Source organism: Arachis ipaensis, chromosome B9, assembly GCF_059453495.1.
Source record: "Arachis ipaensis isolate K30076 ecotype BB chromosome B9, ASM5945349v1, whole genome shotgun sequence".
NCBI lineage: Eukaryota > Viridiplantae > Streptophyta > Magnoliopsida > Fabales > Fabaceae > Arachis > Arachis ipaensis.
This window is the reverse complement of record NC_142444.1, coordinates 157,080,669-157,103,876: the sequence shown is the minus strand read 5'-3', so window position 1 is coordinate 157,103,876 and position 23,208 is coordinate 157,080,669. Positions and strand designations below refer to the sequence as shown.

The window sequence follows — 23,208 nt, the reverse complement described above, 5'->3', positions numbered from 1 at the left end:
TATGTTCTCTTTTTGTAAGTTGGGACATGGTTGCTTGCTAGTGTCATATGGTATCAACGTGCATATTAGTGCAGCATTATGCTTCATGGTAGGAAGGTTCTATAAGAGTTGGAAAATTATCTCCTCGATTCCCCGTATTCTACACGGATGAAGATGTATATGATATTCGATTTATTCTTGAATAAGACACTTTGAAGTGAAATGTCTATTGTTCTAATATCCACACTCGGAACGAGTCAGAAAGTCAAGTCCATGTGCTTTGAGTAGGAATAATTGAGCACGAGCCTGGTTCATCTGAAGTCAAGTCAGCCATGTAAGGAGGGCCTAACAAGTAACAAGGCTCCAATAACAATATAGTCAATAACCATTTTCCCAATACAAAAGGCTGTGTGAAAACAAGTTGGCTTTGTTGAATTGAGCATGTATAAATTTGTTGTATTGGTTTTCATACTTGTGGTGGCCGCAGCCACCGGAGAGAGAAGAGAATGTCCAGCTTCATTCAATTGTGGAGATAATATTGGGAACTTCAGCTTCCCTCTCACTACAGCAGAGCGTCAGGAGTGTGGCCTTTTGGCCATAAACAATTGTTATGAGCCAGCGCAGGTGGATAGATGGGTGCAACTAAGTGATGAAGGCAAAACATTTTTAGTTATACGTGTATCTCAACAGAATTTTACTAGTATTCAATTCAGAGATAAGGACTTATACGATCTTCTGCAATCAAGAAATTGTAATGCCTTCAGATATAACTATACTCTTTCTACTCCTCCCACCTTTCATCATTTTGCTTCCCTTTATATGGAATACAATACAACCCTCTACACATGCAACCGTACCCTCCATTTCCCCCCAACTAGGAACATGTTCAGTTATGCAAATTGCACTGGCATCGATATCTACTACGGCCTTTTCATGCGCACACCACAAATTCAGAGTTCGTTGGCCTCATGCACAAAGGTCTTGCTTCCAATCAAAGATGTTCCTGATGGCAATGATCCCTTCACATTCGTAAATGCTGATATCAATGCTAAGGTCATTTTGTCGCAAGAATGCACAGACTGTCACTATAAGCAAAGAGGCCAGTGCCAACTTGACAGCAAAAGCAAATTTTGTTGTGCCAACGTTAGGCACACGGAAAACACAAGCACAAGTGAGTGGTTTGTGCTTATGGTATCCATTAGACAGTTAGCTTGATAGTTTTATTTTTTAAAATGATTTCGTTTGTATAGGTTGTCCATTAATGTTTCATTCTAGATTTGGGAAACGGAGTCTAATACTCACTTTCTGATGTGATTTTGTATGAAATAGGTCCCTTCATTTGTTCATCTTCCAGACCAGTTTTTCTTTTCAACTATCTTGATGCTAGACCATTATTTGATTGGTTAAGACTCTAGTTGCTTCATTTTATAATCTGTATTCTGTTTTGCAGGTAGTAGAAGTTGGGTTGTCATGAATATGAGACTAGCACTTGGACTGGGTAACACAGATTTGGTCATATCCTTTTTTCTGTTATAGCATACATTATATATATATTGACATGACAAAACAATTACATTTATTTTGAACCTGAAAATTCATATCCTTACTATACTAGCAATCTCATCAAATATTTTGCCTGATTTCTTAAACATTGAAATTATTGCTTATTATATTAGCAGCTTTATCCATTGTTGCTGCGTTGCTGTTGCTTTCGGTTTGCTGCTTAAGGAGAAAGCTTTTCACCCTTACTATATGTTGCTTTTGGAATAAAACTCGATCAACCGGTGAAATAATCATTGAATCCTTTTTGAAGCAACATGGTTCTCTTCCAACCAGACGGTACAAATATTCTGAGATAAAGAAATTCACTGATGATTTCAAAGTCAAATTGGGACGGGGAGGATATGGCACCGTGTATAAAGGAAAGCTACAAGATGGGAGTCTTATTGCTGTTAAGGTTTTAAGTGAAGTGAAGGGAACTGCAGAGGAATTCATCAATGAAGTTGCAAGTATTAGTAGGACATCTCATGTTAACATTGTTAGTCTTGTGGGATTTTGTTTTCAAGGTTCCAAAAGAGCTCTAATCTATGAATTTATGCCTAATGGATCCCTTGAAAAGTTCATATGTGAGGAAAATTCAACTACAGTTGGTCACCAATTGGATTCCAGAAGTCTCTATGACATTGCAGTTGGTGTAGCGCGTGGATTAAATTATTTGCATCGAGGCTGCAATACCAGAATCTTGCATTTTGACATAAAGCCTCATAACATACTACTCGACAAGGATTTTTGTCCAAAGATTTCAGATTTTGGACTCGCCAAGATATGTCCAAGAAAAGAGAGTATTGTTTCCATGTCGTGTGCAAGAGGAACTATTGGATTTATTGCTCCAGAGTTGTTTTCAAGGAATTTTGGTGGAATATCTCACAAGGCAGATGTTTATAGTTATGGAATGATGGTTTTAGAAATGGTTGGAGGAAGAAACAATAAAAATGTGGAAGTTGATCGTTCTAGTGAGCTGTATTTTCCACATTGGATTTACAAGCGACTTGAACTAGATGAGGAGTTAGGATTGCGGTGTATCAAGAAGGAAAGCGATAGGGAAATAGTGAGAAAGATGACATTGGTGAGCTTGTGGTGCATACAGACTAATCCTTTGTACCGTCCGTCAATGAGTAAGGTGGTGGAGATGCTTGAAGGAAGCTTGGAATCATTTGAATTGCCGCCTAGGCCCTTTTTCAGTTCTTCTCCAACATCGCCAATTAATTACTCAAGTCATACATCTGAAAGTTTGTAGAAATTGTTTTACCTTCTCTAGTCTTATATCAGTAATAGTTAATTGTGCAACCTAATTAATATATAACTACTGATTATTTCTGCCTGCACCATGTATCCGTGATTTACTACCTAAACTATACTTGTTAAGATTTTCGTTGAGTCAAATCTTCAAAGGTGCCAAGAATGGTTGGAGCACTTTCCATCCCAATTTACCTCAACTGGGGTACAACAAATTCTTTTTCTTGACATTAATGCAAACTTCTGATCTCTGACGGGGTTACTAATATGTATAAGTTGTTGATCCTTTGCCGTGTATGTGAGGTTAGACTAAAATATCTTATTGACTAATGGATGACTTCATTCAGCAGTAGTTTTCGATCTCACTAGTAATAATAAAGGCTAATTGTATACAGAGAATAAAACTATTCAATTCAGTGGGTGGTCCTGGTGGATTCAAAATTCCACAAACATTGGAATATGTTACTCTATAAAAGACTAGCTCCAAGTCAACAGTGATTACAACATCGACGTACGCTTAACGGAATTGTTGCAAAGAATTCTTGAAGTAATGCTACTATATACTCGATCCAGAGCATGTATTATTGGTCACCCTGTATAAAGTGTTTGCTACTATGCTTACAAAATTAAAATTTAACTGAAACTATGATAAGTCTCACCTTTAGTCTCAAATTATTATATGTGTGTAGTCCCACAACAGTTGAGGGTCAAGTAGAATTCTTGTACCTAGGACAAAGTTTGATTTCCAAGTCCACTTGGGGTGTCAACAACCTCAAATCATGATATCACAATATTCTTTCTATATATGCAGGTATTATACAAATTTTTAGTAAATCTGGGTTGGTTTGATATCTAATGATTTGGGAGTGAAACTTATTCCTATTATAAGTACCAGTTTTCGAATGTGCACCAAAGATTCTATCACTTAATTAGAATGACAAGAAAAAATTTGAAATGTAAAAGGAGATAAAAAACTTAAAACTGAAATTGCTTAAAACAAAGAAAATTATTTCGAAAATAAAGAGAAACAATAAAACGCCTTCGATAGGATCAAAGGATTTTGAAATTCAAATACAAATACAGGAATGTTAAAAGAAAGAAAAGAAAAAACTTTGTAAAAAAGTAAATTTACAGAAAGAGAAAGATTACAAGAAATTTAAAAGAAATATTAAAGACATGGAAAGAATTTTACGGAAAAGAAAACTCTTTGCAGACTCAGAAAGTTGTTGAAAATATGAATGTACGATAGTATTTTTTGAAAACGAATTCCAACCCTTATTCTTTCAAAGCTATGTCTATGTATAGCCATTTTCAACCAATCAAAATTCCTTCACGTGCTCCACATACAAAGGAATTAAACATAACTGTTTCTGCCACAATAATAGTGTGATAACCGTCTTCAACTGTCTCGATTACTGATCTCCCTGTTGCTTCGATCATATATCCTCATTTTCGATATGCATCTTCGATCAACCTAGCTTGCTCATTGATGATTTTTCTTCAATCACCTTGAGCACCTTTTCAACATAATTCAGACAAATATCTTCGACTTGTTCATCATCAAATTTAAATTGTTTTTAGCCAACACCAGGTAATGTAATTAGTATATGCATCACAATCCTTGCAGCTAAATGACCTCATAGTATCTTGCCTACTTTCCAAATGGCTCCCCTTTTTCTGTTGAAAACTCTGATTATGTGTCAGTTTGTGTTTGTGGTTCATGTGATAGTTGAGAGCAGTGAAAAGTGTCCAACCTCTTTTGAGTGTGAAAAACTTGGCAGCATCAGGTTCCCTTTCACATATTCAAAACGCCCTCATTGTGGCGTTTGGCCATACACGGCTGCCATGATAACAATCCAAATGCCTAGCAAGTCATAGTGAAGCTGATCATAGTTATCCCACTATATCACCCATCAATTGCACCTATCGGGCCAATGGGCAACCGTCTCTATCAGTTCACCCACACCAATAAGCAGAGAATCTTACTTCAGTGACCCAATCACAAAAGAGAGTTTTTATTAATGTTCTATCCAAATTAACAGTATGGGTCAACTGCACTTTGATATCAATTGAAGATTTGTGAATGACCTAAAGAAGAGGGATTGAATTTATGACTTCCTTTGTGATTCTTTTAGTTCAACTTCTGATTTGAATGAGAACTTAGTTGCTGTTTAGATTGCAAAGTAAAAATTCAGTAGACAATTTTAGTTTGTCTCTACATGAACCTTCTGGAACAGAGCAACTTTGTAGCTTGAGGATAGCAGTGAATACTGAATTATAAGATATTTCAGGAGACAATTTTATTTTGTCTCTTATTGCAGAAAATCAGAAGAGAGTAGAGAAGAGAAAATCACACTGCCATATATCCTGGTTCAACCACTTAGTACAATGTGACCTACATCTAGTATTCTCCACAACAGTAGTAGAATTTTCACTATATTTTAAAAATTATAAACACTAATTTTTCTAAGATTCAACCTAATCCTATCTAGGACAAATCCAACTTCTACCCAATCCAGATTTAACTAGGTTCACTCCCTAGATTTTCAACCACTAAGTGCTCACCCAACTTTGTAAGAGAATCCCCTCATAATCATGAATACAAAACAGAAAAATATACAAAGGATATCTGAAATAAACATTTGACTTTTCTTAAAGTCTAACTCTTTTTTGGCTTTTTTCATTCGATGACTTTTTCTTAATTCCTTATATTAATGCATTTTTTCATTGAAATAAAGAAAGATAAACTGAGAAAACTGAATTTCTTAATTCCTTACATTAATGTCTTTTTTCATTGAAACAAAGAAAGATAAACTGAGAAAACTGAATATTCAACAGAGAACCATGAAGAAAAATAATGTATAGCTTTGTAAGCTATGGATATCCAAACTTTATACTCTCACTTCTTGAATCAATCTTTGGCCGTTTACCCTTTTAATAGAGGAGTAAAGTTTCCAACGCTTGAATATTGGATTTGAACAATGTTAACTTCTTCTTTTCCTATATCAATAGCAGCAGCAGCGCAAAAGAGAGATAGAGTAGCAGCAGTAATTTTGAACCATTTATGTATCCATACCTTTTATCTTCTCTTTCATCATTTATCATATTGCTTTACAAATCTGAGTCTTTTATTTGTGCGTTTGCTCAAAGTAGCTTTTTTTTACCATTGATTTGTTGTGAAGCTCCATAACCTCCATTTGAATTGGTTTTTTCATTTGGTGCATGCAGAAAAAAGGTTTTCTTCAACAATTTTTAATGAAGCACAAATAAAGAAACTTTCTCTGATGTAGCCGTAGGATGTGATATTTGCTTGAAATCCTAACTTGTTTGACCTTCTTCTTTTTGCTTAGATTAGATAACCATTTTTACATCTTAATTTGAGCCCTAATCAGAACTTCTTCTTTTCTTGCTTTTATTCTGAACTTTTGTAAGTGGGTGGGTGAGAGAAAAGAGAGAATAGAAAGTTTGGTTCGGTAGCTTTGATTTGGTTCAGATAAAAATAGATTTTCATTTCTTAGTTAGTCATCAAATGAGTGAATGGACTTGAATTACCAATTGAACTTTTAAAGTGTGATATACTTGTTTTTGGGCCAGCCAGGATTCTTTTCTTCTTTCTTGTGTTTGGAGATCAGTAACACTTTCTTTAAATCATAAATGATGATCGATTATGAATCTGAATCATTGTTGGGCTTTGTTAGCTTGCTTATTGGGCCAGTATTGATTAGTTTAACTTTCTGTACAATTAACAAACTAATCATACATACCATTTAACTTTCAACTCCAATAATAATGTTTGTTAATCATCAATTATTTTAGTTTTCAAATTCAACACATAGTATTAAACAACAAACCAAATGGAAGGTTTGTTGTTGTATACATAGAGTCTCATACCATAGCGATCACCGATGTGCTTCTACGTAACTCTTTGAAAGCCCAATTACAAGCGCAGCGTTGCATAGCTTTCAGCAACAATTTGAGTTTACCTCACATGCCCAGCTCTCCCTTAGGTTATGCATACGCCAAATTCAATACAACAGTATTCAGATGCCCTCCCAATAATCTGACCCTTCCTCAGTCATTTTTTAACTATACAAACTGCCCTAACTACCACATCTACTATGATGGCCTTCCAAGTGACGGAGATTCTCCTCACTTTAGCAGCATGTTCCAGGTTTCATTTTGCATTAAAAGACGAAACAAATAGTAGCCACCCTTTCTCATTTGTGTCTGATGTGATCCAGATGGAAGTACAATTATCTAGTGATTGTAGAAACTGTAATGATCACAGAAGAGGACACTGCCAACTTGACACCCAAGGAAACTTCCTTTGCGTCACAGGTATCTTAGAAGTTCAAACGGAGTAAATCAATTCATCTATCTATTGATTTGTTACAAAAATAAATAATTGCTTCATTTTCAACTTTGCTAGACGCAGGTCATATTAGTTGGATCGTGAAGATGGGACTAGGACTAGTAATGTATCGAACATAATAATCCTCACTATCGAACTTTATCAGTGTGTCAAATTTAATGAGCCATTCTACTTTTATCAATTAAACATCGTCTTCTATGTCTCTATTCTGAGACCAGAAAAACATAATTTACTATTCCTAACCTTCCATTTCCTCTCTTTGCAGTTGCTACAGTTCTAGTGCTAGTAGTAATGGTCACGATCTACTACACAAGATGGAAGAAGGAAAATCCTAAACAGATGCTGGTGGTTGATGCCTTTTTGGAGAAACATGGGCCCCTTCAAATAAGGAGATATACTTATTCAGAGATGAAGAAGGTGACCAACTCTTTCAGAGACAAACTAGGCCAAGGAGGATTTGGCAGTGTATACAAAGGACAATTGCAGGACGGACGCCATGTTTCAGTGAAGATCCTAAGTGAACTGAAAGGTGACGGTAAAGATTTCATCAATGAAGTTGCGAGTATGAGCAGAACTTCTCACGTTAACATTGTGGCTCTTCTTGGCTTCTGCTTTCAAGGTTCCAAACGAGCTTTGGTTTATGACTTTATGCCCAATGGATCGCTTGAGAAGTTAATCTATGAAGAACATACTGTGATAGGAGATCACCAATTGGATTGCCAAACTTTATATGATATTGCAATTGGTGTTGCTCGAGAACTTGAATATTTGCACACAGGCTGCAATACTAGAATCTTGCATTTTGACAATAAAGCCTCATAACATTCTATTAGATGAAAATTGCTGCCCAAAATTTCAGACTTTGGACTTGCAAAAGTTTGCACTAGAAAGGAAAGTATTGTATCAATATTTGGTGCTGGAGAAAATACAGGTTATATAGCCCTGAGGTATTTTCCAAAAATTTTGGTGCGGTATCACATAAGTCGGATGTCTACAGTTATGGAATGATGGTCTTAGAAATGGTTGGAAGAAGAAAGAATATCAATGCTGAAGTTGATGCATTGAGTGAGATATTTTTTCGTTATTGGATATACAATAGACTTGTGTCAAATCAAGAGCTTGGTCTGCAAAATATAAGAAATGAATGTGATAATGACATGGTTAGAAAGATGATAATAACGAGTTTGTGGTGCATTCAAACCAACCCTTCAACTCGACCATCAATCAGTTGGTGGAAACGTTGGAAGGAAGAGATGAGTTGTTGCCATTGCCTCCTAAACCATATTGGTTTTCTCCTTCAACCTCTCCCTGAATTTTGAATCATTGTAGTTTATATGTTATTAGTAAAGACAATGTATCAGAATATGGTGGTAACCAAGAGGGTATACTGCCATTCTTATTAATCCTTCTAACCTTTATAAAGACACTCCCCCCCCCCCCCCCTTTTCGCTCTCTCTCTCTCTCTCTTTCTCCCTCTCTCGCCAGCTTTTATAATTCATTCCTTTTTGTTATCAATTCAATTTAAGAGAATACATCACCTCTCTTTGTGGAGTTTGAAGACTTAAAGAAAGTCTTAACCGATATATGAAACTTCTATTGGATACTATACATCTTATAGTAGTATATGAGGTACAAGGTGCTAGCTAGCCATATTATTGATATCAAATCATAGACTTGATGAGCAGTTAAAGTAAATTCTACAAACTTTCGGATATGTGACTTAAAATCGTTCCAGAGCATTAGCAAACAAATCAATCAACTATCACTCATGATCTTAAAATCTCGAGTTTGCTTTATAATAACTAGAAACAATTACTACCTCCCAGAAAATTACTATATAAGAAGAAAAAGAACGTTACATATGACAAAAAAAAAAGCAACATATTACAAGCCTGCAACACAAAACTACAACGTTTTTAAAATTCAGGGAGATGTTGAAGGAGAAAACCAAAATGGTTTAGGTGGCACTTGCAACAATTCAGCTCTTCCTTCCAGCATTTCCACCGCTTTACTTATTGATGGTCGAATTGAAGGATTGGCTTGAATGCACCATAAGCTCACTATAGTCATCTTTTTTACCATCTTATTTTCACACTCATTTCTTATACTTCGCAAACCAAGTTCTTGATTTGACACAAGGCGATTATATATCCAATGAGGGAAATATAACTCACTAGATGCATCAACTTCAACTTTGATATTCCTTCTTCGTCCAACCATTTCTAAAACCATCATTCCATAACTATAAACATCTGACTTGTGAGATACTGCACCAAAATTCCTAGAAAATACCTCTGGAGCAATATAGCCTGCAGTTCCTCTAGCACCAAATATTGATACAATACTTTCTTTTCTAGTGCAAACTTTTGCAAGTCCAAAATCTGAAATTTTGGGACAAAAATTTTCATCTAAGAGAATGTTATGGGGCTTTATGTCAAAATGCAAGATTCTAGTATTGCAGCCCGTGTGCAAATACTCAAGTCCTCGAGCAACACCAATTGCAATATCATATAAAGTTTGACAATCCAATTGGTGATCCCCTATCACAGTATTTTCTTTATAGATTAACTTCTCAAGCGATCCATTGGGCATAAATTCATAAACCAAAGCTCGTTTGGAACCTTGAAAGCAGAACCCAAGAAGAGCAACAATGTTAACGTGAGAAGTTCTGCTCATACTCGCAACTTCATTGATGAAATCTTCACCATCACCTTTCAGTTCACTTAGGATCTTCACTGCAACATGGCGTCCGTCCTGCAATTGTCCTTTGTATACAGTGCCAAACCCTCCTTGGCCTAGTTTGTCTCTGAAGGAGTTGGTCACCTTCTTCATCTCTGAATAAGTATATCTCCTTATTTGAAGGGGGCCATGTTTCTCCAAAAAGTCATCAACCAGAAAGTGTTTCGGGTTTTGCTTCTTCCATCGTGTGTAGTAGAGGGTGACCGTTACTAACAGCAGAGTAACTGCAGCAGCTGCAGAGGTCATCGAATTGAGAAAGTAATGAATGCCATGTTCAGAAATTAGAGAGTTAATATTAGATATCTTTAAGTTAATACATTTGAGGCAAAAAAGTAATGATCAATAATCCCTAAGATGCAAGAAATAGCAGAGAGAGAGAGAGAGATCCACCGTCTTGGTTTAGAATATAATAAGACCGATAGCAATTTGAGGTGATATAACATTATAGATAAAATCATGGTAGTTACGAAGATAAAAGAACTTATTATGTACGATTATTATATTGTTATATGGAATGCAAGCTACCCTACTAAAAAATGATGGACGATCTATCCCATTACCTAGTCCAAGTGCAAGTCCAATCTTCATGGAAGCGTTGCTTCTACGTTCTGCAACTGAAAGTTGAAAAGTAAGCCACTATTTAGCTTCAAATCACAAATGACAAGAAGCAGAAACTCAGAAAAGATTAGTGATCTCAAGATAAAAGTGGAAGCATATAATGACTTATACATGTACATAAATCCATTTAAACGTATAAATATCATTTTTCAATGCTCCATCTCACGGCTTTGGACACACTTTAATGCTACCATGCCACCACTCGAACTTACTCAACCTCTTGAGTTAAAGACAGCCTAACTCTTAATATTTAGCAAGAAAGCTAAGAACATAAGAAAACACAAAAGAATTGAAGTTTTGGTAGAAAGAATATTTTATTATTCAAGTGTTTGTTACAAATGACTCACACACCCAAATTCTAACTCTCACTCCTATTTATAGCCATCCACCTCCTCAATAGATGGCTAATATTAAAATCTAATCAACGGTCCAAATTGAGACTACAAATATCTATCTTACCACATTTTTTCTCCACCTAATGCGCAGGCGTCCTCGTCACATTCTGTTCATGATAACACTCTAGGTGTTTTTGGAATTGCCACAAATCTTCACGAGCTTCCCAGCTAGCTTCGGTAATGAGAAGTCATTTTCACTTGATCAAGTATTAGATACTTGGTGGTACTCCTCTTCGTCGCACGACGCGATTAGCTAAAATCTCTTTGATTTCTTTTTCAAAAAATCTAATCACCACAAGCAAAGCACGACTCGAGTCACCTCTATTCGTTCATCTTGGTCTTCATGATATGATTTAGGCATACTCACATAGAAGATCGGGTGTATCTCTATAGAGGGAAGGACTTGTACTTTGTAAGCAATCTGCCCAACACGTCCAATGATCTTAAATGACCCTTCGTATTTGTGGATTAAACCCTTTTGAACCTTGTGAAAGGCTTTGAATTGTTATGGAAGAAGTTTAATCATTACATTGTCTCCTACTTGATAGCTTGCATGCCTCGTCTTCTTATCTAGCCATTTTTTCATCCTCTTTGCATCTTTGTTGAGATAAGAACGAGTGACATCTGCTTGTTCTTCCCATGATTTAATCATATGATAAGCTTCATGGTTCTTCTCTGAGTAAGAGGAAGAAAGAGAATGTGGTGTAAGCGGTTGTTGTTTAGTCACAATCTCGAATGGACTCTTTCCTGTGAACTCGCTCCTTTGCAGATTGTATGAGAACTAAGCAATGTCTAGGTATTTTGTCCAATCATTCTGATTAGCGTTTATAAAATGCCTCAAGTAACACTCGAGTAAGGCATTCATTCTCTCAATCTGCCCATCGGTTTGAGGATAGAAGCTTGTTGAGAAATGAAGCCGACCCAAGGAGTTTGAACAGCCCTGTTCATAGTCGTCTTGTGAAGCATGGATCTCGATCACTAACTATACTGTTAGGTAATTCCCAATACTTCACTACCGTCTTGAAGAATAGTCGTGTTGCTTCCTCTGCAGTGTAGTCAGTAGGGGCAGGTATAAAGGTAGCATACTTCAAAAATCGATCCACTACCTAGAGAATAAATCCAAACTCCTCGAATTTCAGTAAGCTAGAGATGAAATCCAAAGACACAATTTTCTATGGTCGCTCTGGCTGCGGCAGAGGTTCCAACAATCTACTTGGTGTCTTATTTTCAATCTTATATTGTTAGCACACAAGAAAGTCTTTACATAACTCTCCACTTCATCCCTCATTTGAGGCCAATAATAGGAAGATTCAATAAATGGCAAGGTCCTTTGTTAGCCTTAATGACCAGCTCATTTGGTATCATGGCATTTCTTCACTAGCTTTCTCTTTAGATTTTTTCACTTAGGGACGTATAGTCTTCTTCCTTTAGTGTAGAGAATGTCGTCTTCTAGCCAAAATCGTTTAGTCTTACCTTATCTAGCTAATTCCACCAATTTCTTGACTTATGGATCATGATGCAACCCTTCTTTGTTGGTATGTAAAATATTTCCTTTGACCATGGAAATGGCTGCCAACTCAGCCTTGCAGCTTAGCGCATCTGCTACCACATTAGTTTTACCAGACTTTGTATTCAAATTTGAAAATCAAACTCAGATTAAAAAAACTTGCCACCTTGCTTGTTTAGGGCCTAACTTCTTCTGAGTTTGGAAATAACTTGTAGACACATTGTCTGTCTTGATGATGAAGTGTGAGCTAAGCAAGTAATGACGCTAAGTTCTCAAACAATGCACCACCGCGGTCATCTCCTTCTCTTGGATAGTGTATAGCCTCTTTGTATCATTCAATTTGTGACTTTCAAAGACAATATAATGTCCTTTTTGCATCAGAACCCCTCCAATAGCGTACTCAAAAGCATCAGTGTGGACTTTAAACACATTTAAGTAGTCGGACAGTGCTAGTACTGGTCCTTCTGTGATAGCAGCCTTCAACTTATCAAAAGCCTTTTGACACTCCTTTGACCATTTCCAATAGTGATATTTTTTAGAAGATCAGTTAATGATGCAGCTTTGGCGGAGTATCCCTTGATAAACCTCCGAGAGTAATTAGCAAACCCAAGGAATGAACTCAATTCAGATATCTTGTTTGGCGGCTCCCACTCTTTGATAGCCTTTACCTTTTCTTGATCTATGTAGAGAGTTCCATCTTTAATGATGTGTCTCAAGAAGTAGACTTCGTTCCTTACAAAGGGACACTTTTCCTTCTTTACATATAGGTTATTATCTCATAAGACATTGAACACGGTTCGTAAGTGTTCTACATGTTCTTCCAAGGTATTGTTATAGACAACAATATCATCCAAGTAGATCACTACAAACATATCAAGATAAGGATGAAAGATCTCGTTCATCAAGGTACAAAAGGTCGCAGGAGTATTGATTAAGGCAAAAGGCATCCACTTATATGATTTATACCTCGTGACACACGTGGTGTTAAGATCATCACCATCGGCAATCCTTACTTGGTGATATCCTAACCTCAAACCCAACTTTGAGAACCACTTAACTCTACCAAGTTGATAAAACAAATCAGATATCAAAGGAATAGGGTATTTTTTCTTGATGGTGTTATCTTGTTAAGTGCTCGATAGTCGATTCATAATCTCAACAAACCATCATGCTTCTTTTGGAACAAGACTGGGGCGCCATAGGATGCCTTCGATGGATGAATGAATCCAGCATCTAGCAAATTTTTGAGTAGCTTCTTCAACTCCTCAAGTTCTGGCAGTGCCATCCTATAAGGTGCTGAGTCAGACGGCTTTACTTCTTACTCCAATTCAATCTTGTGGTCCACCTTCCTCCTAGGTGGTAGTTGTTTTGGCAACTCAGAAGGCATCACATCCTTATTTTCTTTAAGGACTTCCTTGATTTCTGGAGGAACGTCTTCTCTTTCAGATGTTGACTCCTCTTATAATAGAGCCAAATATGTAATCTCTCCCTTTTTGAACCCTTTCTTAAGTTGCATAGCAGAAAACACCAGTAGTCCTCTAGCTTTAGAGAATGTAGGGACCATGCATGGAGACCCTTTCTCCATGACGCATACTATATCGTAGTATGGCGTAGGTATTATATTTGTCTTCCTTTGCAAATCGAACCCGAAGACTATTTTGAAATCGTCCATGGGTGCTACTGAAAAATCCATAAGACCTTTTTAAGAACCAAGAGTCATCTCAACCCCCTTTTGCTACTCTCTTAAGGGGTTTACCCTTGGTATTCATGGGTTTGAACCAGTCATTCTTTTCGGTGATCTTCAATCCAAGCTTCTTTCCTTCATCAGAGGTGATGAAATTGTGTGTAGCATCAGTGTCGATTATAGCCATAATGGGTTTTTTATTGATAAATGCTTTGATATACATCAAATCTTTCTTTTCTGCAGTGTTTGCCTCTTTACCCTTCATAGCATTCATGAGTTGGATAGATCCAACACACTTAGTTACTTGAAATTGAGCCTCTCGTTCCTCGGCGATAGATGTCAGAGTCCCTAGCTTGGGACAATTCTTCATTTGGCATGGTCCCTTACACACAAAACATCCTCCTTTAGGTATGAAAGTCTTTTTTTTTCCTCGTACTCTTTCTTTGAAGAGTATTTCCCTTCCTTCTTGGTTGAGAAACTCTTTCCCTTATCTCCCCCACCTTTAGTAGAACTAGGTTTGGAGGAAGGCTTGGGTTTAAAGTATCTCTTATGATACTTATTGAGTGATTCGGGCACCACGATGACTTCATCGACATCTTTAACATTCTTTCTTTGTAGTTCTTGCTTTGTCCAAGGCTGGAGTCCATTAATGAAGAAGAACAATGCATCCTCTAATACTAAGTTGGGGATTTGAAGCGTGAGAGTAGTGAACTTCTTTACGTAATCGCTAATCGTACTCTTGTGCTTCAACTCCCTCAACTTCTTCCTTGCTTTATAAGCCACATTCTCAAGTAAGAATTGTCTTTTCAACTCCCTTTTGAAATCTTTTCACGTGACTATGTTGCAAGTATTCTTCTTCATATCTACGCATTTTCTCCTCCACCATAAAGTAGCATTATCAGAAAGGTAGAGAGCTGTAGTGCGTATCTTTATTGCTTCTTCGACCACCCCTTATCCTTCAAAGTATCTCTCCATTTACCATAAGAAGTTCTCTACATCTCGAACATCCCCCACGTTCTTGAACTCCTTTGGATTTGGGAGATCAATCTTTGTCGTCTCCCTTATAATGGTTGGTCGAGATTTTGCCTCCTCGAACCAAACTCGAATTTTTTCAAATAGTTTCAAGGAATTTTCAAGCGTCTCTTCGATTTAGAACATGCTTTCCTTGAAAGCATCTAGTTCTCCTAACACGTGAATCTCGAGAATCTCCTTGTCATGTTCTATTCTTTGGAAGCGCTCATCCATAGAGGATAGAATATTCTCCAATATAGAAATTCTCTCTTCTAAGAAGTTAGAGTCCTTACCTTTAGGCTCACTTGAAGAACGGGTATTCTTGCCTTTCCATTGAAAAGGAATAGCATCCCTTCCCCTTTGAAACTTAACATACTCCATGGTTTCACTAGAAATCATACCCACAAACTACTTGTGTTCCCTCTCGAACCTTATTTTGATGTCAAATTGTCACGGCCTTGGACACACTTCAATCCTACCGTACCAACACTCGGACTTATTCAACTTTTTGAGTTAAGACCAAATCAGCCTAACTCTCAGTATTTAAAAAGAAAGCTAAGAACACAAGAAAACACAAGAGGAATAAAGTTTTTGTGGAAAGAATATTTTATTACTCAAGTGTTTATTACAAATGACTCACACACCCAAACTCTAACTTTCACCTCTATTTATAGTCGTTCACCTCATCAATAAATGGTTAGGATTAAATTTAACCAGTAGTTAAGATTGATCACCTAGAACATTCACTACAAATATCTATCTTTCCACATACATTTTTTTAAATATTTCTAAATTATTTCATACTACTATTCATACTTTTATATACATCCACACTTTTCTAGATTATTTTATGATCTTCTAGAGTCTTCTAGAATCTTTCAGAATATTTTGGAATCTTCTAAGATATTTTAAAACGTTCCAAAATTATCTAAAACATTCTCAAACACTCCAAAAAATTATACAAATATCATTAAATATAATTTTTTAAAATTTAGCGTGACCAGCTCTTACGTTGTAGATGTAAGAAAAGAGAGACAGACTTGTATGTGGGTCTCTAAGCAAATGGAGTATGGCTATAACTACTAACAATGAAAACTCAAGATACAGCAAGTAAATAATTATAGTGAGCAAAAGAAGAGAAGAGATAGAGACACAAACCTATAATATCACATTTGAAAGCATGAATTCGATCAGTGCAGTAACACTGGAATGTGAATATAGTTGAATCGAAGCCACACCTTCCTCCTGTGCTATTGCACAACTTGCAATCACCCGCTGTCCAATTCAGCATGAACCCTCTCCTCAGCTCCTCTTCCATCCCTCCTCTTCCTTCACTCCCTTCCACCACCGTATCCACCACCTTTCTGCCACTCCCGCAACTCTTGGAGACCGATCTTACTGTTTTGACATCGTCCTTATACAATGCCAGAACCGAACCACCCGTTTTGTTGGTCGCTTCAGAACACCCAATTCTGTAATCTATCAACTCTCTAGGCATGGATGACAGATTACATCCGAAGAACAGTAAGATGTCCTTATTATGATTCCGATTAAGAAAACTGAAGGTCTTGGTTGGAGGAAGGGTGAGGTTGTGTGTAGCAGAAATACAAGAAGTATTTGATGAGAAGGCAGCATTGGAGACTCTGAGTGATTCGTTGTGGTAGAATATTTGATGGATGATGTAAGAAGTATTGGAGAGATTGAGCGTTGGGAAGCCATGAATACCATCAGCACAAGAGATGGCAAAACCAGGGTAGCCACAGAAAGGTTGCTGCTTGCCTTGGATGTAGAAGGGGTATCTTATGGATTGGTTGCCGCATATTTGGGGTTCACATGCCAGGTAGTGTGGATCCACATAAGCGCACAAACTGGTTCTGCTAAGCACACACAAGAGGATGATGTTAATGATAACACAACAGTAGAAGAAGGTGATGATGTCTTGGTTCATTTCTTGTATATGGAAATAAAGTTAGTTATTAATTTAGAGAGGAGGGGTATGAATCATTGAGTAGAGACTAGAGAGTTGTATTATGTGAGGGGTGGGGGGTTGACCTGCAATTGCAAGAGCAATATTGGAGTAATTCTATGTTCTGGTGTTAACCTAATGCCATGGCCCCGAGGAAATTTTTTTTTTTTGTTCACGATATTTTCAGTGTGATAGATAAATGATTAATTCGTCACGGATCAAAACTTCATTTAAGGGTGCATAAGGTTGGATTCGAACTCTCGACATTTGTTTAAGCTGACGAATGAGTTGACTATTTGACCAATTCAAATTGATGTATATAGAATTTTAAGAATGTTATATTAGATTGTTTATATATTTTTTAATTTTTGTATTTGAAATAATTGATAAGAAATGAAAAAAGATAAAAGTATTTATCTTTTACATTAGAAAAAAAATATATAAGGTGTATATAAAAAATAATAGGAATTTTTTTAAGTATTATTATTTATACTTTTTAAGTGCAAAGAAATTTATACTAAATTGAGAACTATTTTTTTATATAGAAAGGTACAATATTCAAGTCTTCAAAATAGCTCGCTTACATTCAAGAAAAAATTAAGGTAAAATTGGCTAAAATAAGACTAAGATAAACTAAAGATATTTTTATGTTTATTCATAATATTTAAACAAAAAACATCAAGAAATTGAAGAAGATAAGAAGTAAGAGTAAGAGTAAGAGGCGGAGAAAGAAAAAGAAAAAAAAAAGGTCGAGATGATAATTTAATGTGTAAGTTTAAAGAATAGAAGAAATAAAAAAGGAAAAAAATTCAAAACCGTCTTAATAATTATTTCGAAAGACAACGAAGTCTTTAATAAAAAAATTCAATCTAGTCGCTGATAATTATTTCGAAAGAATAACTAAGTTCCGGTGTCAAAAAAATTAATGTTATTTTTTTTTTATGTATAAAAGCTAATCAGTCCAAAAAAAAGATCAGAACCGAATTGGATTTTTTTTTTTTTGTTATTCTTTTAAAATAATTGTGAGAGGTCAGGTAAGATATTCACTTTAAAATAATATTGTCATGTTATACAATTTCTGAATATTTTATTGAACAATTAAAACGAATTAATTTCGTGTAATTAAAAGATTAAAAGGTTGAATATGTAAAGTTTTAAACTATTAATCGCAATAATTTTTAATATTTTTCAGCATCTATAATAGTTGCGTCAAAATCAAAGATTCCCTTAACAAATAATTGAAGGACGAAATAATAAAGAAATAGGTGCATAGAAATATGTTATTAGTTAACTGACCTGATTTTTAAAACGATTCAAACTTCCTTTTTTTTTTATTATTAAAAATAGGAATACTTGAACTTACAATTTTTTAAATGAATACAAAAAAATTATACCATTTAAATTATAATTCGTTAATAATAAAATTATTTTTTTTATGTCGAAATAGTTATTATTTTTATTTTCATATCTGTTGAAAAATATATTATATTTAGAGGAGAGGTCAAATTAAAAGAGTTGATCCTGATCCACTTCTGCTTAAAGCATCTGCTTCCAAGCATAGCAGCTCCATTTTATGAACGCGCGTTGTTGGATGAGTACCCACTTCAGAGGGCCCCCGGGCACGTTTAAAGTGGCACAAATATTCGTAACAGTAATTGGAAAATGCTTCATTTAACTATTGGCTGGCCCGACCAGTGCCAACTATATTGTCACATGTCTCCCTTATTAAATATTTAAATATATTGTAGAAAGCAAGCCTTGGTTGACCAATTCCAGTGCAATTTTAGGTGGAGAGGTTGTCGCATTGGTCCACGATGAAGTTTCATGAGGTTACGCATGAACCTGGAGTCACAGAAGAAGGGTCGGTTTTGTTCTTCAGTTCCTTTAGAATTTGTACGTCACCCTAATGTGTCTTTAATTCAACAGTGGATATCACTCCCAAACCTGAAATTATCAGAAATAGATGGAAGTGGAACTGTGGGAAACTGAGACCATTTTTGTGAAATTTGTGTTGTTTGTTACCGGAAGTGTGTGTGTTTTTTTTGGGTCTTTCTAGGACTGTATTGTGTGTTACCAATTAAGATTAGAGGTAGGGGCGTGCATGATCCGACTCGACTCGAAGACTCGGTTCAGTCCCGAACATTTTAGAGACTATTTTGGTGTGATTTTATCGGTTTAGGATCGAATAAGGGTCTCTAAAATAGACTCGGTCATTATTTCGGGTCTGGTCTGGGTCATGGCTCGGGTCACCCGAAGTCGGCCCGATGGCCCGATCATCATACACAATTAATATTTTGTGTTATTAGTGATGGATGATAGTTATTCCTATGTGAAATTTAAGTATTGTAAACCTTAATATTTTGTGTTATTAGTTATTATAAGACTATGAGTTAATATTTTATGTTTAAAATGCATAAGATTTTAGACTAATGCATAATATTGTGTTATTTGTATTGATTTAAATATTTGGTGTTATTAGATAATATTAGTATTGATTATGGTTATACTTTAATTTTAGAGAAGAGTTGGTTCTTGTTATATTTTTCTAAGTGAATTTTACCATGTCTGTTGGGAATAAGGAGTATGACCACAATCCAATCAATCATGTGTCAAATAATTTGTTATTGTTATTATATTAAAATGTTAATATAATAAGGTCCTTGATTAAATTTAGAGATTTATCATTGTGATAGTGATCATAATATTGAGAGATAAATCTTTTATAATTTAATCTAAATTGTTCTTGGTCATAGGATTATTAAAAAGGACATTAATAATCTGAAAAGATCAATATATATATAATGGTCTTCATTGGATGAAGATTAATAGATCTCATTTATTAAATTATATATATAGATGGTGCATATAGAGATATAACCATTGAACTGACTCACTTTGAGAATTCCTAATGGTTATAATTACCGCATATTTGTCAATAGGATATTTTCAAGATGAACATAGTAATAGAGTTTCCTTTGACCTGCGACTGTCATAGTAATTAACAATGTATTTATTATACTTTGATTCCGGACACCTAATACCCTAGGGTGCTAGTTGAATGGATATTGGGTATGATTTAAATACTTGTAGAATTAATGATTAGTCAATAAGGAATCCGTCAACTCTCGGTAAAGAGTTTGAGCTCTATGATTATAATGACTGAGATGAATAAAACCTTGGCCAAGGGGATTGAATGAATGAAGAAATGAGTTTCTTATGTCATTCACAGTTCATTATAATAATGGTAACAAGTTAGAGTTTGACAATTAAACCATACTCTAAAGGTTAACCAAGAGCTGGAAAGATGGAAGGAATTATACTTTGTTCTTCTGAGGTTCTTAGTAAAAATATATTACTTCATACTATCGGGTCGTTGAGGAGTGTTGCTAGACGCCAACCTTGATTAGTAAATTTAGTATGACTAATTTACTACCCGCTTAGTATTGAACCTATGGGGTCACACACTAACGAGTGTTCTAATCTTTGCTGTAGAATTATTTAATTATTAATTTGATTTGATCAAATAAATAATTATATTAATTCAAATGGAATATTATTATATTTTTTGCTAGCACCAAGAATATAATAATAGTATGATAATTGAGAATATTAAATGAGATTTGAGAATAATTAGTTATTCTATTTCTAAATTTGGATGAGATCCTAACTGATTCTTTTTCAAATTGAGTTATGATATAATTCATAAATTTGAAGGATTCAGATTTAGAATTTTAAGATATGATTTAAATTTGAATTGAGATTCAAATTTAAAATCAGTAACAAATCTCATACTATATATATGTATGCCAAGAGTAGAGGAATTACAGATGAGAAAAACGGATGAGAGAATAACAAGAGTTTTATTTCTTTACCTCTACACACATAAGTGTATGTGAGCCTAATTCTTGGAGAAGAATTTTATGGCATGCAAAGAGTTGCAAGAGGTTTCTCAATTTAGATCAGATGTCCATTGGTCAAGGAGTTGACAGCAAATGTTGGTCTCGGTGTGGATACGCATAGCGCCTTCGTACCATCGAAGGAGAAAGTGATTTTTACTAAAGCGTCTAAAGGTATTTAGATCTGATCTACTATATATTTATTATTGGAATAAAGTTTAAGCACAAAATAGATCTTTAGGATTACCTTTTTTTCTTCCGCTGCGTGTTATGAACACATAGTAATCCTTCAATGTCAAATAATGGTTGGAGTCTTTGAAAATTTGGATATTTTCACATGCTAGCTTATACGAATGTATCAAGATAATGTAATGTTAACGGTCCGATTTTCACCCGGTTTTTATCCGATATAATCGTGGCCTGAAAGTGTATAGATTTCATCGGGTCTAGGGCCGGATTAGGATCTAATAAATAGGCCCGGTATATATTTTAGGTCGAATCTAGGTCACATTAAACCCGGTTTCACCCGACCTATACACACCCCTAATTAGAGGATTTTTTTCCTTTAATCAAGAATTTGGTTTGCAAAGTATAAGAAATGAGTGTGAAAATGAGATGGTAAAAAAATGATAATAATATACTTAATTTGGTAAAAGCTTTTACTTTTTAAAAGTTATAGCATTTATATTTTATAAATTAAATTAAAAATAACTTTTAATAAGTACAAGTAACAACAAGTATGTTTAATAAAATAATTTTTAAAATTTAAAAATATTATAATAGATATTAATATAAGAATTAATCAGATTTTTAATTTTAATAAGTACAAGTCAATTTTTAAAAGCTCATCCTTAGACGCTTTTAGGGGTGAAGAGAGGCCACCACAAACCAAACTTTGATGGCCAGACCTGTTATGTAGTTAATTGGCTTGGACTTGACCTGACTTGACCTATAGACTTTTTTTTAAAATATTAAGTCTGGTCTGTTATTCAACTTAGCTTGAAGCCTATTAAAAGACTTGATAAATTTTTTTTTACAAAAATAAAAATATTTATATGTAATATATCATATTTAATATTTATAAGAATTTTAAACTTTAAAGTATTTAAAATATACAAAAATATTTTTTATTTTTTATACTAGGTTGAGAATGGTATTTTTTTATATTATGAATTGTTGGGGTGTTATTCTCAAATGTAGCACTAATTAATTCAGGATACAAAAATTGGACCCTCCAGTTTGTGAGAGGTACTGAAATCAAACCATTCGATTTAACGAGTACAGAAATCAGACCTACCGATTTCTATTTCAAAAAAATAAAAAATTTAAAGTACATAAATTGGACCCAATAATTTATGTGTCTTTCACATTTTTAAAAAACACTCAAAATTACTATATTAAAGAATATTACTCAGTTTTCATACGTTCAAAAAAAAATTAGCCATTATTTATGTATTTAATTATGTTTTAACAGGTTCAGACAGGCCAATAAAATTAATTAATGAATCTGAACTTGATCTATTAACATATTAAAGTTTTTATTTTTTACAAAAACTTGAATTTGTACCTATTTTATATTAGCCTAAGCTGCATATTCTTAATAGGTCATTTAGCCTATTTTTATTCTTAAATATTTTTAAAAACATCTTTAACTTTTAAAAGTATCCAATAATTTTTGAAAGCCACAAATATAAATACAAAAATATTTTAATTTATCAAATAAAAAAAATCTTATATTTTTAAAAAGTATAAACACTTTTTTAAATAATTTTACCAATTTAAAAGCACTTTGAAAAACTTTACCAATTCAAGCCAACCCTTCAAGTGTAGCATCAATTAGTAAAGTGGTGAAAATGCTTGAAGGAAGAACTGCGTTGTTGCAAGTGCCACCTAAACCATTTTGGTTTTCTCTTTCCACATCTCCCTGAATTTTGAAAACATTATAGTTTTATTTGCAAGTGCCACTTAAATCAAAATTTTTAAATAATTGTGCAAATCATTAATAAAGATAAAAAAAAGAATGAGAGATATAAGATTATATAAAAGAAGATAAAAAAAAATATGTATAAAGTGACTATTAATTTATATAATAAATATAAATAAAAGTAAAAATAAAAAAAATTAAATTTTATTTTATTTATCAATTTATATTTATTAAAAAAATAATATTATAATAAAAAACATAGAACAATTTAAATAAAAAAAAAGAGATTAAAAATACTATTAAATACTATCAAAGAAGAAT

General features: G+C 34.4%; 2 protein-coding genes and 1 pseudogene across 4 annotated transcripts; 2 read left to right on the top strand and 1 right to left on the bottom strand.

The window, feature by feature from the left end:
• Positions 1 to 195: 195 nt before the first annotated feature.
• Positions 196 to 2,864, top strand: LOC107618014 (LEAF RUST 10 DISEASE-RESISTANCE LOCUS RECEPTOR-LIKE PROTEIN KINASE-like 2.5). 2 transcript variants are annotated; one of them, XM_016319931.3, is made up of 3 exons: positions 196 to 1,150; positions 1,430 to 1,477; positions 1,659 to 2,864. In XM_016319931.3, exons 1-3 carry the CDS (start codon positions 421 to 423, stop codon positions 2,774 to 2,776), a joined length of 1,896 nt encoding a protein of 631 aa, XP_016175417.1. In that variant the 5' UTR covers positions 196 to 420; the 3' UTR covers positions 2,777 to 2,864. The 2 variants fall into 2 exon arrangements, with proteins under 2 accessions (XP_016175417.1, XP_016175416.1); XM_016319930.3 differs by having other exon boundaries at positions 1,656 to 2,864.
• Positions 2,865 to 6,763: 3,899 nt separating this feature from the next.
• LOC107616169 (rust resistance kinase Lr10-like) lies at positions 6,764 to 22,891 on the top strand (annotated as a pseudogene).
• Positions 8,899 to 17,147, bottom strand: LOC107619657 (LEAF RUST 10 DISEASE-RESISTANCE LOCUS RECEPTOR-LIKE PROTEIN KINASE-like 2.1). 2 transcript variants are annotated; one of them, XM_016321952.3, is made up of 3 exons: positions 16,260 to 17,147; positions 10,447 to 10,494; positions 8,899 to 10,119 (listed from the first exon to the last, which is right to left on the bottom strand). In XM_016321952.3, exons 1-3 carry the CDS (start codon positions 17,047 to 17,049, stop codon positions 9,071 to 9,073), a joined length of 1,887 nt encoding a protein of 628 aa, XP_016177438.1. In that variant the 5' UTR covers positions 17,050 to 17,147; the 3' UTR covers positions 8,899 to 9,070. The 2 variants fall into 2 exon arrangements, with proteins under 2 accessions (XP_016177438.1, XP_016177437.1); XM_016321951.3 differs by having other exon boundaries at positions 8,901 to 10,119; positions 10,447 to 10,500.
• Positions 22,892 to 23,208: the final 317 nt, after the last annotated feature.

What these genes read in the sequence shown, in the direction of transcription:
- LOC107618014 (XM_016319930.3), top strand. Translation starts at nt 421, where the DNA reads ATGTATAAATTTGTTGTATTGGTTTTCATACTTGTGGTGGCCGCAGCC. An exon ending in CACGGAAAACACAAGCACAA is followed by an intron (nt 1,151 to 1,429) that starts GTGAGTGGTTTG and finishes TCTGTTTTGCAG; the next exon opens with GTAGTAGAAGTTGGGTTGTC. An exon ending in GAGACTAGCACTTGGACTGG is followed by an intron (nt 1,478 to 1,655) that starts GTAACACAGATT and finishes TTATTATATTAG; the next exon opens with CAGCTTTATCCATTGTTGCT.
- LOC107619657 (XM_016321951.3), bottom strand. Translation starts at nt 17,049, where the DNA reads ATGAACCAAGACATCATCACCTTCTTCTACTGTTGTGTTATCATTAAC. An exon ending in TTTCAAATGTGATATTATAG is followed by an intron (nt 10,501 to 16,259) that starts GTTTGTGTCTCT and finishes TTCAACTTTCAG; the next exon opens with TTGCAGAACGTAGAAGCAAC. An exon ending in TGGACTTGCACTTGGACTAG is followed by an intron (nt 10,120 to 10,446) that starts GTAATGGGATAG and finishes TGACCTCTGCAG; the next exon opens with CTGCTGCAGTTACTCTGCTG.